This window comes from Lycium barbarum, chromosome 3, assembly GCF_019175385.1.
Source record: "Lycium barbarum isolate Lr01 chromosome 3, ASM1917538v2, whole genome shotgun sequence".
Classification (NCBI taxonomy): domain Eukaryota; kingdom Viridiplantae; phylum Streptophyta; class Magnoliopsida; order Solanales; family Solanaceae; genus Lycium; species Lycium barbarum.
This window is the reverse complement of record NC_083339.1, coordinates 126881267-126900237: the sequence shown is the minus strand read 5'-3', so window position 1 is coordinate 126900237 and position 18971 is coordinate 126881267. Positions and strand designations below refer to the sequence as shown.

Here is an 18971-nt window from a genome sequence, read left to right as displayed (position 1 = left end):
AAAATGATGGAATACTTTATTCTATTTATTCTTCACCTCAATATTTTTTTCTTTTGATTTTTTAGGAAGCAGTCTCTGCAACAAAAAATGTTGCCCCAATTTTTCTTTGGTGATCTTGCTAAATGCAGGAAATATATTTAAAATTTTCTTCTTTTTATTTCAAAACAAATATAAGAAGCACATTTGGACATTTAGATCGTTTTCTAAGCAATTCTCATTAATCTCATGTATTTCTTTATATTATAGCAATTTCTCGTAGTCCAATTTATCAATGAAGATACTAATGTTTATAAATAATATATTTGGTTAACCTCATTTATTCCCAGTAAAAATTGGCAATTCAAAAAATTTGGCTATGTAATTTTTCTTCAAGAGTTCATTTATATAAGCAAATAGAAATAAAATAGGAGGAAAATTCAATCCAAATGAAAACCTATCTTTTTAGTAACGTACCTTAAGATCCAACATCTCCCACATATAGTTCAAATTGACACTTTTATCCATTATACTAGACGGCACAGGCCCAACACTTTAGATTATAGTGCATCTATGTGTATGTAGTTGTCTTTGAATAGTGAATATATATTATGTTCAAAACACGATTAATATAACATTATAGTTTGTGCTCTGTATCTAAAATTTTATTATATTAATGTTTGCTACGAATACAAAATCGGCAAATTTATTAATATTTTTTAAAAGAAAAGACTTGTTTAAAAGGAAACTATTTTTTTCTCTTTGAGATAAAACAATAGAAATATTTAAGCATCAGTTGATACTTTCAATTTTAATTCGATTAATTTAAAGGTGTAAAATACTTATTATTTTTTAGCAAATTTTGATTTGGATAATTCTAATTCCAGTTATTAAATTAATTTTACTTTTTTAAAACGAAACAAAGTAGAAATTGATTTTCTATTTAAACGAAGAAATACTATTTTTAAATTTTTGGTAAATATTCTCGGTTTAGCTCATTTTACTTGTCATGTTGTCTTTTGGATGGTTTTTTAAGAAAACGCTGATTAGAATTATAATTTAACTAATTTACTTTATTCATTATTTGATCTCCATTTATTTTTTACGACATTAATCTCTTTTCACATTTATTAGAGTAAGAATAAAAATAAAAAAGTAATTAAGTTCTATCTTATTTTAAAATATAAATATTTTAAGTATATTTATTTTAGTGAACATAACAAATAAATGACATGGCAGAATAGCAAATACAACAGTTTAATATCTAGATTAGATCTCAGGCTAATATAAAAAAATAAAGAAAACTGTATGGTTTGACTACTTAACTTTTTGAAGGAAAGTAATTTCATTTGCTCCCACTAATGGATTGATACGCACGTGGAAATGAATCCATCATTATTGACTTAATGAAATACTTTGGAAATTACATGAATATTGATTGATTTTTTAATATGAAGGGCACTTTTTTATGCATATATATATATACTATGTTCAAAACACGATTAATATAACATTGTAGTTTGTACTCCGTATTTAAAACTTTAGTATATTAGTGTTTACAACAAATACAAAGTCCGCACTTTTTTTTTTAATATTGCTTGGTGTTGTTTAGTATGAGGTCCACCCTTTATGGGGTGCAATTTTTTTTTTTTTTTTGACATTATTAATTTGTACTATTTTTATGCATATAATATATATACATATACTATGTTCAAAACACGATTAATATAACATTGTAATTTGTGCTCCGTATATATATATATATATATATATATATATATATATATATATATATATATATATATATATATATACTATGTTCAAACTATATTCAAAACACGATTAATATAACATTATAATTCGTGCTTCGTATCTAAAACTTTAATATATTATGTTCAAAACACGATTAATATAACATTATAATTCGCGCTCCGTATCTAAAATTTTATTATATTAATGTTTGCTATGAATATAAAATTTGCACTTTTTTTTTATATTGTTTGCTGGAATGGATATATATCATAGAATTATGGGGCTCATAATTTTTTTTATATTATTTGTTGTTTAAGATATATGGGTGGGATTCATAATTTTTTTTTTTATTATAAATTGGAAACGGACGACGAAAAGTGAGCTCTTCTATATAGTAACTAATACTAAAAAAACCAATTGAAAGTAAATAAATTGTAATAGCAGTACTATTACTGCAAAAGTAAATCTGTAAATATAGCGGTGGGCCACGAAATGACGACAATTACTCAATAAGTTGGAAAGAAGATTTCAGTGGGACCTGCTTTTCAGAAGTTGTACCCATCTTTAGATGGTATAAACGAAATTATACTAAAATGTCCTGATTTTTTCGTCCAAATAGGTAAATGTACACCCATAAAACCAATCAAGTACGACAAATGGAAGCACGTAAAACATGCTATGCCAAAAGTACCTCCATGTCGGCAAGCGGGACAACGGGAAGCACCTGAAATTCTCCCTTCTATAGTACTACTAGATGTCTAGACGATGAAAGCCTGTATTAGCACAGGTCCAACATAATAAATACTATTACATTTTTCTTTTTAATTTATTTTAAAAAAATAATATATTTTTATATTTAGAAATTATTTAATTTAAAATTTCTCTTTTTAACTTTAATGAAATGATTTAAATCCACACAAATATCTATGACTTGTTTTAGATTACAAGTTTCAAAAATAATTCCTTTCTTTTTTAAACTTCATGCCTAGTCAAACTATATCACATAAATTAGACAGAGAGAGTACCTTTTAGTAATATAATTATGGAATTCTTATTATAGAAAGTATTATAATTCAATTAATTGAAAATATCAATAAATTATTTTACTTAATCCGCTTCTCCCAATATGACTTTCTTGGTTTGGTTCTCCAATTGAAAGATTTAAAATACACTTTCTTCTACCGAGTTTCATGCCATCATCTCTTTCTACTCAACAACACTGAAAAACGTTTTCATGTGTTAGCATCTGTTGTAGTCTTAAATTTTTAAGTATAGACCAACTTCATTTTAAGAAAATATGTGTATATATTTCTTGACTGTTTATATTTTGCCTTCTTGATGTTATTCCTCATTATTTGTGTGAGTCGTATGTGTCTAAACTTATACCCAAAGGTATAAGTTCTAAGTCTTTTGGTTGTTCAATTTAAATCGTTATTTTTTTCATGAATTTCTCTTCTTTAAATTTTCTCCAAGCGTACCTTTACCATTTTCTGAACTTATTATCATTATTTAAATGTCTTTTGCTTTTGCTATTGTCTCTTACTTCTTCACGCGGACCCCACCTTAATTTTTTTTATTATCATTTTTTTTTTAATTGTCTCTTAATTGTTCACGTGGACCCTAACTTAATTTTTTTTTTATTTCTACTATTGTAGAAAAATGAACCCTACCTTAATCTTTTATTTTTATTTTAATTACATTAGAAGAGTGGGTGGACCACCATCCAACCCACTCTTCTAATATAGTAGTAAAGTAATACACGCTGTTGAATTTAACCAGTGAAGTTTATTGAATTTGGTGAGTACACTTATGCGAAAATCAGTATGAGAGAACATAATGTTTTATTACTCTCTCCGTTCATTTTTACTTGTTCACTTTTAACTTTGCATACTCTTTAAGAATTAATAAATGAAGTATGTGTTTTACTATAATACTCATATTTATTGATGTATAATTTTATTGGACTTGGAGAATGATTTAGAAATGAGTAATTAATGTTAAGGTAAAACAAGCAAAAACAAATTGTCTTTTTTTGATATGCTAAAGTGGACAACTAAAAGTGAAAATTATTTTAGTATATGAACAAGTAAAAGTGAATAGAGGGAGTATATGCTAAGTATTTTGAACTAAAGTTGTTTTATAGGCTAATAATAACGTTTCCATAAAATGCATTTGATTACATCGGGTTCAATTAGTTAGTTTCTTTTCACAGAGTTTGTGTCTTTTCCTGCAAACAAAGTCATCAAATTACATTTCTAGGTATCCACGAAGTTGTTTTATTTCAGCACAGGTAAGTGTTTTTCTTTTCTTGCAAGTTAATTTGCTGAAATTTTATTTTAATAATAATCCTGTCGGGCCGACAGGTCCCGTTTTGGCTTCAACCAAGGGAAAAAAGGGGGCAAATTTGCAGGATTACCCTTAGCCAGGGGTGGTCTTTAATTTTTATCCCTCAAATTGATGATCTTTAACTTTTGTCCTTAAGGCTCAAATGCATGGGCAGAGGTAAAATTTGGGCCTTAATGCAGAATTTACATGAGCAAAATTTTGCTTTGAGATTTTTTTTTTACTGAGCTGAGATTCAAATTCACAACCTCATAATATTAGGTAAAGGACAAAACTTAAAGACCACCAATTTGAAGGAACCACCCAAATGAAGAACAATCCGCGCAACAAGAAAAAGGGGGCCCAGTGTCCAATTGTGGATCATGGATTACTCTCGAGTCCAAAGCCCAAAGGAGTGGACACAAGTCAGGACATAAATTCAGAGAGATTTACAAGAATGGCATTGGAGGTGGAGATTTTTGAACTTCTAATCTCATTTATTTAACAAGTTTTGACTTTTATTTTTGAAAGTTTACCCATGAGACAAGCGCGGGTCAAATGTTCAAGACCATCTATTTCTAGGTCAGTGGGTGTAATTTCATGTATAATTCAATGCTATACCCACAGTGCTTTAGTGCTTTGATGAAATTTGGAAATGAACATGCAGCAAATAATAGTTCAATTATTGACCAATGTTTCACCTTGAAAGAGAAAGTAGACGAAATGTGGACTAAGGGTGGGCATAAATAACGAAAATTGAAAAATTGGATCGAACCGAACCGAAGTTCAACGAACCGAACCGAACCGAACTAGTTGGGTTCGGTGTTTGGTGTCCACCTTCAAAAAATCGAAACTGAAATAGCCGAACCGAATAACCAAACTATAAGGCTTGCCTTAGGCGAATCCCGCATCGGTTTAGGCGAATCCTACATCGGTTGGGGAGGAGAACGAAGAGTGCTTTATAAGTGTTTGGATACCTCTCCCTTGTAGACGCGTTTTAAAACCGTGAGGGGTAAAAGCTCCAAAGCGGACAATTTCTACATGCGGTGGCCTGGGCGATTACAGTTGAGTGTAAGGCTTGCCTTAAGCAAATCCCACATCGGTTGGGGAGGAGAACAAAGAGTCCTTTATAAGTGCTTGGATACCTCTCCCTTGTAGATGCGTTTTAAAACTGTGAGGGGTAAAGGCTCTAAAGCGGACAATTTCTACATGCGGTAGCCTGGGCTGTTACACGAACGCCCACCGAAATTTAATACATTACCCAAAAAAAAAAAAAATAGTCCAAGCCATTAGTTTAAGCCCCAAAAAAATCAATTGTAACAAGACCTCTTTTGCTTTTATATATCTAATTTTCCACTTCAGTTGAGAAAATCAAATATCCTTAACAAAGAAAGGTGACTAGAATGTGTCTTTAGTATTAATTTATGTCCTTTATGTGTTTTCTTAATTATTCTTACGGTATGTATATAACATCTAGTAATCCTATATCATGATTACGGTTTTCTGTTCTTGTGTATCCTGTTTGTTTGATTTTGATTTCAATTTATCAGTTTTATGTTTTATTGCTTTTGAGAATATGAATTAGTGTAAATAGAATCGCTTCTAATATCATATCAAGAAAATCGAATTGAAAAAACTGAAACCGAACTTCAAAAAATCGAAACCGAAAGAACCAAACTGAACTAATTGGGTTCGGTGTCCACCTTTAAAAAACTGAAATTAAAATAGCCAAACCGAACGCCCACCCCCTAATGTGGACACTTGGTTTCTACAGTGTGGTATCAATTCATTTTTTTGCACAGATTATCGTTCATTTGGGGTGGTCCTTAATTTTTAACCTTCAAATTGGGGGTCTTTAAGTTTTGTCATTCGCCTAATACCCCGAGGTTGTGGGTTCGAATTCCAGCTAAATTAAAAAAAATAAAAAATCGCAAGGCAGATGTTTGGATTCGCAAGGTAGAATTTGCAAAATTCTGACTATGCAAATTCTGCCTTGCGAATCGAAACTCTACCTTGCGATTTTTTTAAAAAAATTTTACTGAGCAGGGGATCAAACCTGAAACCAAGGAATTTTTAGCGAAGGGCAAAAGTTAACGACCACCAATTTGAGAGACAAAAATTAAAGACCACCCCCAGCTAAGGGTAATCCGGCAAATTGCCCGTGTCAATTTAGACTCTTCCGGAACATTGAAATATGACAAATAACTCGATTCACGTTTATCTAATTTTTTGGGTCTCGCAAAACTTTGAATGGTCATTATTGATTTATTAGTTCAATTAATCTTTTTTTGTCGGGTCAAATTTAACTAACTCAATCTGTATTTGAGTTCTTGAACTGACACTCTTGATGTATGCATGCCAGCTCCTAGACCTGATGTTATTGCTTGGATATAAACCATTACTATATCTATATATGTGATGTCTAACTATTTTGATAAAAGCAAACTCTGTTACGCCTTTTATCACAGAGTAAACCTGGAACGGAAAAGTTGATTGAATTTTGTGGGTACAAATAATTAATTGAGATGTCGAAGTGATGAAAATCAATACGGAAGCTCACATTATTTTATATGCTACTATTAGCTTTTTAAACAATACTATTGTTTTATAGACACAAATTATAATGTTTGGATATACTTGCATTTGGTTGTGTTGGGTTCCATTAGTTAGTTTCTTTATAAGTTGTGTCTTTTCCTGCAAACGGAACCATTAGATGCGAATCTTTAGGTATTTCTTTCAACATATTCTTTTCTTGCAAGTTAATTTGTTGAGATCGAGTTGAGGAATGCTAGATTGAGATTGAGATGAGGAAAGCGAGATTGAGATGGATATATCATACTCTTCTCAGACCCCATTTGTGAGATTACATTGATTATGTTGTTATTGTAAATTGTAATCCTAAGAGACCGGTCCCGTCAGTAACTCCACGTCCAAAAATTGACAAGTGGGCTTAAGGGACACCAAGGGAAGGACCAAGGGTCCCATTGTGCATTACAGATTAATCTCGAATCGCAGACAAACGAGTGGACAGAAGTCGACACATAAAAGTTTGGACAAGGACAGGCACCAAATATAGTTCAACAATATGATATTGTACGCTAACGTTGGGTAACACTTAAAACCAAATCGTAGTACAGATCTATAATAAATACTTACATCAAATAGAAAATTATAAGTTTGGCAGAAAATTAAGGCTTTCAAAATCAAATGTGATGAGATAAAGAACATTCTACGTTTTAATAATTGTCAAACTGCTAGAGAAATAGAGAGAGACCCGATTCGTGATCTGCTCTTTGTACGTCGTATAGTCAACAACAATAACTGTAAAGCTGCATTGCCAACTGCACAACTGTATAGCAGTGCTGCGGCCCATGCTTTAAGTCAAACATGGGATGAGTGGTCTCTATCTCACCCAGATGTTTCCCAATATATATACAACTTGTTCCTACATATTGTGTATCACTAGAAAACCTGAACAATCTTGTGCAAATCCTTGCCGCCACAAGTTCTCAAGTGCTCTCAAGAACAAAGTCAGTTACAAGCTGAAGAACTTGATCCAGACACTAGATTATGTCTATATTCTTTAGGTTGTTGTGAGTTTTTATTCATTTGTTCTTTAAACTGTAAACCTACTCTTCTTTCAAGAAGCTGTTATAGGTAGCTTAAATTCTCAATAGTTGTTAGGCAGTTTACCTATTCAACCTATTGAGTGGTACTCTTGGCTAAAGTTAGTCAAGTGTATTAGTTGGTTTGGCTAGAGTTAGTCAAACGTGATTGTGTGCTTGACTAAGGGTAGTCAAGAGTTGTAGCTTACAATAGGTGTATTGTAAGGGTGAGGGATTTATGCGAATTAAATTCCTAGATTGCAAGAAGTTGTAATTTGAAATTGCTCAGTGTAGTGAAGTGAAATCCTATGTGGTAGGTCGTGATTTTTACTCCCTTGAGCAAGGAATTTTTCACTGTAAAATCTTGTGTTATTTACGTACTGCACTGTTTGAGAGAACTGGTAGACAACCAGTCTCCCCATATACTGTTTGGTGGACGCACAACTTTTATCAAAATGGCTTTTCTGTTATACCAATTATTTCTTCCACAAATATATAATTATTTACAGCTAAATTGAATTCTCAAAAGTTCTCATTAGATACGACATGCTACTTTACCGTTCATTCCCCTTTAGGATCAATAAAGTTGAAAATATGGACTATTACTCTACCAATCACCAAAAAAAAAAAAATTAACTATACTTGAAAATCGAGTACTCTACCGCAATCTATCCTCAACATTTCTCACAAAAGAGAAAAAGAAAATCTAAATAGCCGTGTGAAGGAGTTGCTTAGACCTATTCCATTTATGTAAAACCTTGCCAAAAACATCATAGAACTCCATCTCTACATGAGTTGGTGTCAATTGGACAGACATGAAACCTTGTCCATCATAGAAGAAATTCATCCCTTCTCTGTTCAAGCCCTTCACATCTCCCCTCCATGCCTTTGATCCTGCTCCACTCGTTAAAAACTGGATAGGACTACATTCAAATCAAAATTGGATTACAATCAAATCAAATCAACTGTTTCCACAAGCAAATTGGTTACAATTTGGCTTGATCGGGTAAGAGACAATTATCTGAAATCTTAAGTTTACCTTTCGCTATCACTGATGTGCTCAAGACAATGATCGTGCCCGTTCATGTATAGATCAACATCGTACGCCTGAAATTTCATAACCCCGTAACGAAAACGTTACAACTCGGTGATAATTTAATGAATTTATGGAATGTAAAAAAGTTGTCAAATCTCTAATCTTTGGACAAAGAAAAAAAGAAAGTTACCCTAAGGATAGGAAGAAGCCTGTCCACAAGTTCATTAGTGTCCCCGTGATGTCCCACACTTCTAATGGCATGATGACCCACTGCTATTTTCCATTTTGCTGTTGATTCACTTAATGCATTCTCAAGATCCTGCAACAATATGTAAACAATTTAATATATTTCATAAAATTATCTCCCAAATATGCCCAAAACTGTGAATAAAGCGTTTTGAGATCATGTTAACTTACTTTTAATACGTTTTCTGTATATGTCTTTTGAGGCATTACATTGCGCCAATCATAGGTATGCTCAGTTTCTACGAAGTAGTCTTTAACAAATGGAGTTGTATCCACCATGAATATTTCAACAATTTCTGCAAAACGTAAAAGAACAATATATAAGTATTGAATCATGATAATAAAGTTAAACCAATAACACGTGTTCAAGCCCTGAGAATGAAAAAATCTTGATTGGAAGTCTTCCTCTTTAATTGGCCTTATGTGATGCAAATTTGTATTATTCAGGCCAAGGAACACAATAGAAATTATAGGTTTGATTGAATTCAGTAGGTATTGGTTAAGACCGTGTATATGTGTTTAAAATCTACTACTAAATATGTACTCCCTGAAAAAATTGATCTTATTCTTTCAAAATTATCCTTATTTACATGATCAAGAATTATTAAGTAGTTTTTCTAGGAAAGAGGTAAAATTTGATTACCTAGAAGTGAGTAGTTTCGTAAGGGGCGTGCATAAGCTAAAAACGTCATTTATTATGATATACAGATGGTTATATATATATATAAAAAAAAAAACAATAACAATGAGGGGCTTTTTTTAACCTGCATTGATCAAGAAAGAACGCAAACAAATCCATCTGCTGTCAATTTTCCTAAGGTAAGGACTAAGTTGAGCTACTACATCTCCCCTGTAATCATGGTTACCTAATACTGCAAAATCAACAATAATATTTCAGAATTACAAATCATAAAAGCACAGCATTTTTATTATATAGTTGTAAAAACTCACCTGAATACCATTGCTTTTGCAAGCTCTTTTCTCTATAAACATTGGTAAAAGATTCTAGAAAATTTGGATCATCCTCCCCTGTTAGCCCATTATCATAAAAGTTGTCTCCTGTTGAAACTACAAAGTCTATGTCTAGTTCCTCTCCAATTCTTCCCATCTGCATCCACATTATTCACATTATTAATTATCAAATACAAGAAAAAGGATACTAATTAATACTTCATTTCATGAAAAAAATAAAAATAAAGGGTACCTGAAGAGCAACAGCAGATTGATTATATTCACCTTTACGTCCCCAATCACCAACAACCAAGAATCTTAAATTGCCATTACCTTTAGTGGGGTGATCAAATTTCTCAAGCCTAGTTGCACTACAACAAAATATTAAAAAATTAGCCACCAAAAGGAACAGAACCATGGATTTCTTACAAAAATTAACCATGGCTCTATGTTGAGATTGACCAAAAATTGAAACCAAACAAGAAAATCCCAATATTTCTTTTCTCAATTAGAACACGCAAGATAATTGAAACATTCAGGAGTAATAATGTATGTAAGAGGAAAAGGGTATTTACAAGATTAGCGTAAAAAAAAAAAAACAATAATACACCTTAATGTAGGTCACGGAGTTAGATTTAAAAGAGGTGGCAAATTCAGATTGTGTTCCAAAACGATTATGCGAATATGCGAGTGGATATTTTATTGGATAAACAGAGAATATTCGGTGAAACTAATTAAAAAATTCTTATCCTATTGGATTAATGAATAGGCAAAATTGTTGTTCTCGTGGAATTTGGAATTGGCCATTGGGTTTCAGAAAAAAAGGGAAATGTGGACCCTGCAAAACGATTCAGGGGTTAGTAATAATAGACAAAAGGATAAAAATGGTCCCTTAACTATGATAGTAGGTTCAAAATAGTCCCTTAACTATGCACTTAACGGTTTTAGTCCTTTAAGTTTGCTACAAGTTAACAAAAACGGTCTCTTAACTATGAGAGTAGGTTCAAAATAGTCCCTTAACTATGCACTTAACGGTTTTGGTCCTTTAAGTTTGCCATAAGTTGACAGTTTTAGTCTCGACAAAATATTCATCGAACTCTGTTTGTTAGATTTGACGAGAACTATGAAAAAAAGGGAAAAATTAGTGAGAACTCTAGATCGGTCAAATAACTCGGGACAAAACCGACGGACGTTAGTCGGTTATAGGATGGACTTCTGCGCATTTTTCCTCAAAAATAACCGATGGACTTCCGTTGGTTTTCGTAAAAAACAATAAAAATTAAAAAAAAAAAAATAGTGTCCCTCGATTTTATCCATCGGTTTCCGTCCATCATTTTTTTCGCTTGTTTTTGGTAGTGACAACTTTTTTAGTTTCTGCTATTTCTAATTTATTTCTAAAGTCTAGTGTATTTTATTTAGTCGATGGATTCCCTCAGTTTTAATCGATAGAGTCCGTCGGTCTTTGTGTTTCGAGACATCATTTTCTGACATTATCAAACCGTTAAGTGCTTACTTAAGAGACTATTTTTAACCAACCCTCATAGTTAAGGGACCATTTTGTCAACTGATGGCAAATTTAAAGGACCAAAACCGTTAAGTGCATAGTTAAGGGACTATTTTGAACCTACTCTCATAGTTAAGGGACCATTTTTGTTAACTTGTAACAAACTTAAAGGACTAAAACCGTTAAGTGCATAGTTAAGGGACTATTTTGAACCTACTATCATAGTTAAGGGACCATTTTTATCCTTTTCTCAGTAATAATATGTCAACTTTTGGTATTTTTTTTCTATATTTTATTATAGAAAGTTGTTTTATTAAGTGTTTTATTACAACTTAAACACGACTGAACAGAAAATCACTTGGTCATAAAGAAAGGAATATAGCAAGATAGTCTGGTGGTTGACTGCTTAGGATTACTTTAATTTAGATCACATTCTTTTAGGTTTAGAATGTTGGTAAGATAAAGAGTATAGTTTTTACAATTTTCAGCTCAAATCCACATAATTGTGTGAATTTAGAACTTCATTATGTATTAAACTTAACTTTTTTAATTATTAATATCTTATCTCACATTATCGTTAATGTTTATATAAATATTTGAAACTCCTAGCCAATCAAACGCCTCTATAAAATGTGATAGCTATAGCATTTAGTAGGCGTTTGGACATAGATTTTGCTTAAACTTGGAAAAAAAAAAAGTTGAAGTTGAAGTTGGAAAAATGGTATTGAAAATTGAAATTGTGTTTGAACATACATTTTATTTGAAAAAAAGTTAAAATTTTGTGAGTGGAAAGAGATTTTTAATTGATAAACTGAAATTCAAAAAATAAGTCCAATGTATAACCAAATTAATGTTCTGTGAAATGTATTTAGTTGCACGTTGCATGGTTCTATAGTAGTTAAGCTCCTTCTATGTTCTTTTATTTTTAAAATAAAATAAAATATTTGCTTAGCTTTATCATGGTGTGTAACTTGCAAACAATAATGTACTAGAAACAAAACATGCTTCTTAGCTACTTCAGAGTTTGGGGCAAAAAACATGAGTAGTTTAAATCATGATAATCTTAACACAAACCTATTATAGTCCTTTTGGGTTTTGGGAAGCAATATTACAAAATCAATAGTGTAGGAAGATAGTTTTTGGACATCAAACCAAGAAAAGCAAGTGTGGTCGTCACTTATGAAAGATCGCTTAGGAATCCTATATTTAGTTTCTTGTCATGTCCATTAGGAGTTTCAGTGGGTGATTTTGTTAGATTTGAATGGGCTTAAATATGCTGAATTGATTAACAGGGACGAAGCACATAGATAGTCAATTTGAGAACTGTTATTTGAGGCATAGTAAAGGTTCATAAATTCTTTTAAGTTAGCTGCTCAAGATCTATTTCAACATTGAAATTGGGCTTGTCAAAGCCTAATTCCAAACATTTATATCTGAAGTTAAGCTCATTAGTCCCTCACTTCATGGGATGGCCAGTTTTCTGGTCGCACTCAAAGTTCAGTCACTTTAAATGTAATTGGAATGAAGCCATTTTTAAATACAATAATAAAATTTGAACAAAGATATCCTCATCTAAAACACGGAACAACTCCAGCAACAATGCTGGAGCTCGAAGCTTTGACAAGTAGAAATCAAGCACATTTTGATGGTACACCAACACAATGTGCCAGAGCTAGAAAAAATTGCTGGTGTTTCAAACCCTATAAACTATTCACGGAATTTAAATTTTCACACTGTAGGAGCGACAGTTAAGTTTTTCAAACTCTATAAATGATTCACGGAGCTCAAGCCTTTATCAGTTTTATTTCAAGAATGACAAATATTTTGCTCGAATTTACCCTCGAGTGATGAAGTGGCAAGGTTTACTTAAGGCCTTGAGGGGTATTTAAAGGAATTAAAAAGCTGAGAAAATGCTAACCTCTTAAGTTTCCTGGTTATTTCATCCTCTAATAAACCAAACAAGATAGGAAAGTAATAGACAGACTTCACAGCTTTAAGCAGGAAATAGAAGACGCAATAAAGCAAGAACTGGACATGCAAGAGCAGACAAAGCATGGGATGCCAAACGTTTAGAAAACAAACATGTTGTTCCTCAAATTGCACCAAGACCAAAGACAATTCATTGGTGCTGCTAAGTGAAAAAGTGGAAGGGAAAGTCGGGATTCACCACCCAATTGATAAACCTCTAGCATGTAATCAGGTTAACGTCTTATATGAACCATACATATTATGGAAACACCCTGTTGTTAAATAATGTCTAATATTAAATATCTATGTACAAGTCAAGCACATGATCCACAGTATTCCCCTTAAAACATGCTACTGCACTAAGTTTGCAAGCCTCCAACATATATTTGACTCCACAGTAGAGTCTCCAGAATTTTTAATTGGCAACGAAATGGTATCTCGAGTCGACATAGCTCTCAACATCCCAGAGGAAAGACCCAAAAGTTACAGCCTCCAAAACAAGGCGCCTCAGCCCTCCAAAACTGATCTTAATAAGTTCATCTTTGGAAGAGTCAATAGTGCCTTGAGGGGTGATAACAATCTCAGGTCTACCAAATAGTGCTTCAGTGTGTTTCTCAATCATGCCTATGGCCTCTTTAGATCTGATGGTTGCATATCTCTGGAGCGTCTCCCCATCAAATGACATCACATAGCTTCTCAATCTTGAGGGCTTTATCCCCTGGCCGAACCCTCCAGGACTCACACCACCTGCAGACCATGATGACAATTCTGGATGGGATTGTGTTGACCTGACAGAAGTATCACTCCTATCACCAGACCTAATATCCTCCTCTGCCACTTGCTGGATGCTGCTATCTTCGTCGTCTACACCCTGAGGAAGGACTTTCATGGTTTTTTCCAGCTGAAACCTCTGGTCCACTCTCTTGAGAAAATATCCATACATAATTGATGCTGCATAAACTTGGCCTACTCTTAGTTTACTTATTTGTGCCACTGCAGAATTATCACCCAATCGACTTCCTAGAATGAGAGCCAGGTGGTTTTGAATCATCTCGTTAGCTTCTTCTGAATGAAGACGTTCAAGCTCATCACCTTGGCTGGGCCATGTATCAATTCGACCAGAAGGTTCAGAAGAAGACGGACTTATTGCAGGAATTAAAGATACATTGGCATCCATAAATTTCTGCACCACCAAGGCATACAATATCTCTTCCAAGGTCTTTTTCCTTTCATTAGCCTTAACCTCAGCAATTCTCCTGATAATTTCAAAAGATATCATGCAACAAATTAGACCTCACAGCAGTGATAAATACCACAACAGAAGAAAATAACTTTTTGGGGGGGGGATATGAATTTTAAAGAAGCCTAAACTAACCTGTATAAGACAATGTCAGTACCGGTTGGAGATGGTTCTTCCTTCTGCTTCTCTACATCAAGGTCAGTTTTAAGCTGTTCAAGCTGCTGATCTACAGCAGCAGGGACAAGATGTGGGTGACTTGTCAAAATCTGAGAGAGAAATTGACCAACTGGAGATTCCAGCTGAAGTGGAGCAATACGGGCAGCTGAATCTCCAGACTCAGAAGATGATAGAGATGCCCTGATCGCGGTACTTTTTCTGCTGCCAAAAGCCATTTTCCTGTTACTCAACTTCACATGAGAAATTGAGGGATAAAGCTGCCAAGAACATGCCAAATAGAGTAGACGTCAAAGAGCATTTTCAGATGCATAAGATTCCTAATTAATGCCAACAAGTAGATGAACTAATTTAAACCAGAAGTTTTGCACAATCACATCAAAGGAAGCTCTTTATTAACTGAATAAAGATGTTTCAGTGTCATATTCAAGTGGATACATGGATTACAAAGAAGTACATGGAATTACATAGGTCAATGCACGTTGAGGCACCTCCGTAAACTGGAAAAATCAGCAGTAAGAGGATGCAAACAGATACCTTTACACAGTTGAATAGATGCATACTCGAAGCATAAAATTTGTAAGATACCATAAATAACAAAAACATATATGAAACGGGAAAAGAAATTTCAGCGAGAGCCTAGCAAACAATCAACAAATTCAGAAGAAATATCCAGGATCAATAATTTGATACATGTCCTGAAGACGGTATCAGATATGCATATAAAGGGAAACAAAGATAATGGCGGGCATACACCATTCTTTTTAACAAGTCCGCAGACACCATTTTCATAGACGATAGGTGAGGAAAAAACTAGAGCTAGAGCAGAAACTGCAATCAGACATCAGATATACTAACACGAATACAAAGAGGAGTGGCAACTGGAAGCACAACAAACTGGGCTACATCACTATGTTACACAAATCTTGGGATAATACATAATAGTCGAAAAAGGGATGTCTAAAAAACACAGATACACCTTATTTTCGGAAATCTACAGTTTTAACGTGCTCCGGAAAGCATTACATACTACCACCATCCTTCCAATATAGTAAATGCATAGGTATTATGTCACCATTTCCCACAAAAAAAAAAAAAAAAAAAGATGTCTTAATTGTCAATTCAAAAGGAGAGTTCTCCGACAACAAGATAAAAAACCAGTAAACTTCTATAAAATTGAAGAAAACTTCATAAAAAATGACTAAGACCTGGGTTATAGCTCTAAGTTCTAACGAGAGTGTTTACAGTTCTTGAGTAACAGATAACTTTTTATAAGGTTTCAGAGTGAAAGATAACTTTTTATAAGGTTTCAGAGTGAAAGATAACTCAGTTTTGCACATCTATTTCTTATAACCATAGTGTCCGGACCATATTGCCCCACCTCAATAAATTCACCGGACATGTGCACACAAGTATCAGGCAGCACTGGTCACTAATGCTTACATATAAATAATCCCCTCACTTTTCCTGATATCAGCGGTCTCCCAGGGTCCACTCAGCTTCTATGATCGCTAGACCACACTCATCCGTGCAAAAGATAAGTTTCATCATTCAATTTTCTATTGATGTTGCCGTCTCAAATGGAACCTCTTATTAAACTTGTAAAGGATACATCAATAATATCATGTAAACATACTGTAATTAAAGAGTTTCTATTTGTATTTATCAGTTAGGATCAATTAGGAAGATTGACAGGATTAATTAAACTGGAAGATTGACAGGATTAATTAAACTGGTTTTATTAAGTGGTGATTTTTCATTTATTTTAGGACGAGTGTATACAATATTTAACCGCAATAGCTTGAGCGAATTACCACGCTGAGAATTCCCGAGCAACTCACCTCTCTTCTTCCTTCTCACAAAATACAAGTATAAACTTTGAGCAAGCTTCAGAGTCAAATATACACACGATTATATTTTCTATTTATATATTGAGTTGACCCCTCCACAAAAGGGGGAAAAAAAGATATTCTACAATCTAGGAGTACAAGACTTTGTATGTATCTTTTAGAGATATACTTCAATCTGAATAAGGTTCCATTAACGCTGTGTAACAGAGATTTCTAGACATAAGCACTACAGCTACTCCACCTTCCCTTCCCCCCCCCCCCCCCCCCTCGTTTCCTTCCACTTCAATATCATTTCTCCAACTTGCAACAGCGTTTATTCCATTTCCGTACCTCCATCTAGCAAGCTTGACTAGTTGAGCATATAAAGTCTTTTTAGAAAGGTAACAGAAAATGATTGCCTCCTCATATAGAGTCTTAATAAATAAACCAAAAATTGGCAGACAACCTTCAAGCTCTCCAAAAAGCACAAGGCTAGCCATAACTTCATCTCCAAATTTGGATGGACCACTCTAAAGGTTCCTCATACTATGACATCATCTCCCCCATTTACTCGTAATACAGAGAAAGGTGTACTTTTTTTCTCCAGCTCCCAAGCATCCAAGGGAATTTTCTTAACACATTTTGAGGTGTTAGATCATAGATGGTTAATTGAACATTACCTAACGTAATGTACTTCAGTGAATCCAATTAGTAAATTATTTGAGATCCATAGGCGCCAAAGACCATCGTAGTTCTCAATAGCCTTTCAAGGCCCAGATATGCTTAAGCTTCAACCGAGAACATAAACAAGCTCACAATTGTAAACTTGACTGCTATGGTAGCGTAAAGATCTCCTTATGAACATCGACTGCAGCTAAGACTAACTCATAAGAAGTACTGTTTAATTACATACGAAGTTATGCTCCTCTAACCATTTTTTCCCCTCCTATCTGGATTCTAATTCCATTCATTTTACGAAGCTTAAACCTTGAGAAAACACCTCTGATAGAACGTTCTCATTTTTTACCTCATATTCACACCCTCTTAATTCTGAAGTACATTTACAGCGTCTAATCAAAATTTGAGAACATAGAAAGGTGTAATCGTCTAACCAAAAGGTGTAATCTTTCAATATAACCAAATAAACTTCAAAACAGTTACGCCATCTAAGTTGAACCTCCACCACAAGGCCAATAGCTGCTAGCAGAGCGTCTAGGCTTTCCAAAAGGTGAAGACAATCGTTTCCATAAATATTCCGTTTACTATTGAACATAGAATTAAAGTTGCTCATATAAGCATCAGTTCAACAAAATCGACAGTCCTAACCCCCCGTTCAGATCAATTGCCGCATAACTACGAGAAAGAGGGTCCTAGTTTCGCCTTTTTTCGGTTCATCTAAGTGGAAAAAAACAAATAGCAGAACAAAAAGAAACTAAAGCAAATGAAATACGAAAAGCATAACACCATAATACCTTGATCCCAGAAGGAGACATCCGAATCTGTGACCCGAACCGAACAAAATCCGACCCACCAAGAGATGCCTTGGTGGGTTTGTAACTCATGCTGAAAGCAGTGGCAGTCTCCATTCTGTCACAAACGATGAAGTAACAACAACAATCAGAAAAACCAAAACCCTAAAACATGTGTAACGGCATTGAAAATGAGAAATCAAAAATGATTAAAGGAAAAAAGCACTTACGGATGAGAATTAAATTGATTAGGAAGGAGTACAGCAGCAATAGATGGTATATTAAACGTGGGGATTTCGGACTATTGAATTTGGGGAAAGCTTCTCAGTGTGTTCCACGCCAAAGGGTTGGTGTATATAATGCAACTTGCCCGTTTGTCCCCACTCTCCAACGTGACTTATTTATCTTCTTACAGAAATGAACCTTGGCCTTTTCGTCAAATGACACTATCCCTATATTCTTTTTACCTTCTTTGCAAGTCCAAACCTTGAACCTTTTTAAAAAAAAAAAAAAAAAAAATGTTTGATTGCACTATATTGAACTGAATTTTTTATTAGTTTTTCAAGATGACTGTTTCAGATAAAAAAAAAAAAAAATCACTCACTAAACTTTAATTTCTTTTAAGTGAAACGCATGGTGAAAGATAACTTTGACTTTCAAAATAATCATTTTTCAACTTCAACTTTAAAAACTTTTTTTTTTTTCAAGTTTCAATCAAATTTATATTCAAAACGCCTACTAAATATTTCCTCACCTTTTTTTCCTTTTCAAAATTAGCAAAGTTTGTTAAGATGTACATTATGAGAGAAATTCGGATTGTAAACTCTATTGATTTGAGACATTATTGAATTCACTTATTATTTGAGTTATTAGTTCAAAAATTATTTTTATATACATTT

At 33.5% G+C, this 18971-nt stretch overlaps 2 protein-coding genes across 3 annotated transcripts; both read right to left on the bottom strand.

Annotated features, from left to right (window-relative positions):
• Nucleotides 1-8169: 8169 nt before the first annotated feature.
• LOC132632347 (purple acid phosphatase 17-like) lies at nt 8170-10673 on the bottom strand. Of its 2 annotated transcripts, XM_060348245.1 has the most exons (8): nt 10499-10673; nt 10142-10259; nt 9889-10045; nt 9702-9809; nt 9109-9233; nt 8882-9010; nt 8695-8762; nt 8170-8578 (listed from the first exon to the last, which is right to left on the bottom strand). In XM_060348245.1, the coding sequence occupies exons 3-8, from the start codon at nt 10043-10045 to the stop codon at nt 8362-8364; spliced, it is 804 nt and encodes a 267-aa protein (XP_060204228.1). In that variant the 5' UTR covers nt 10142-10259; nt 10499-10673; the 3' UTR covers nt 8170-8361. The 2 variants fall into 2 exon arrangements, with proteins under 2 accessions (XP_060204228.1, XP_060204227.1); XM_060348244.1 differs by lacking the exon at nt 10499-10673 and having other exon boundaries at nt 10142-10490.
• Nucleotides 10674-13536: 2863 nt separating this feature from the next.
• On the bottom strand, nt 13537-18461 carry LOC132632346 (UV-B-induced protein At3g17800, chloroplastic). Its single transcript, XM_060348243.1, has 4 exons — nt 18303-18461; nt 18076-18190; nt 14736-15034; nt 13537-14616 (listed from the first exon to the last, which is right to left on the bottom strand). The coding sequence occupies exons 2-4, from the start codon at nt 18187-18189 to the stop codon at nt 13776-13778; spliced, it is 1254 nt and encodes a 417-aa protein (XP_060204226.1). The 5' UTR covers nt 18190; nt 18303-18461; the 3' UTR covers nt 13537-13775.
• Nucleotides 18462-18971: the final 510 nt, after the last annotated feature.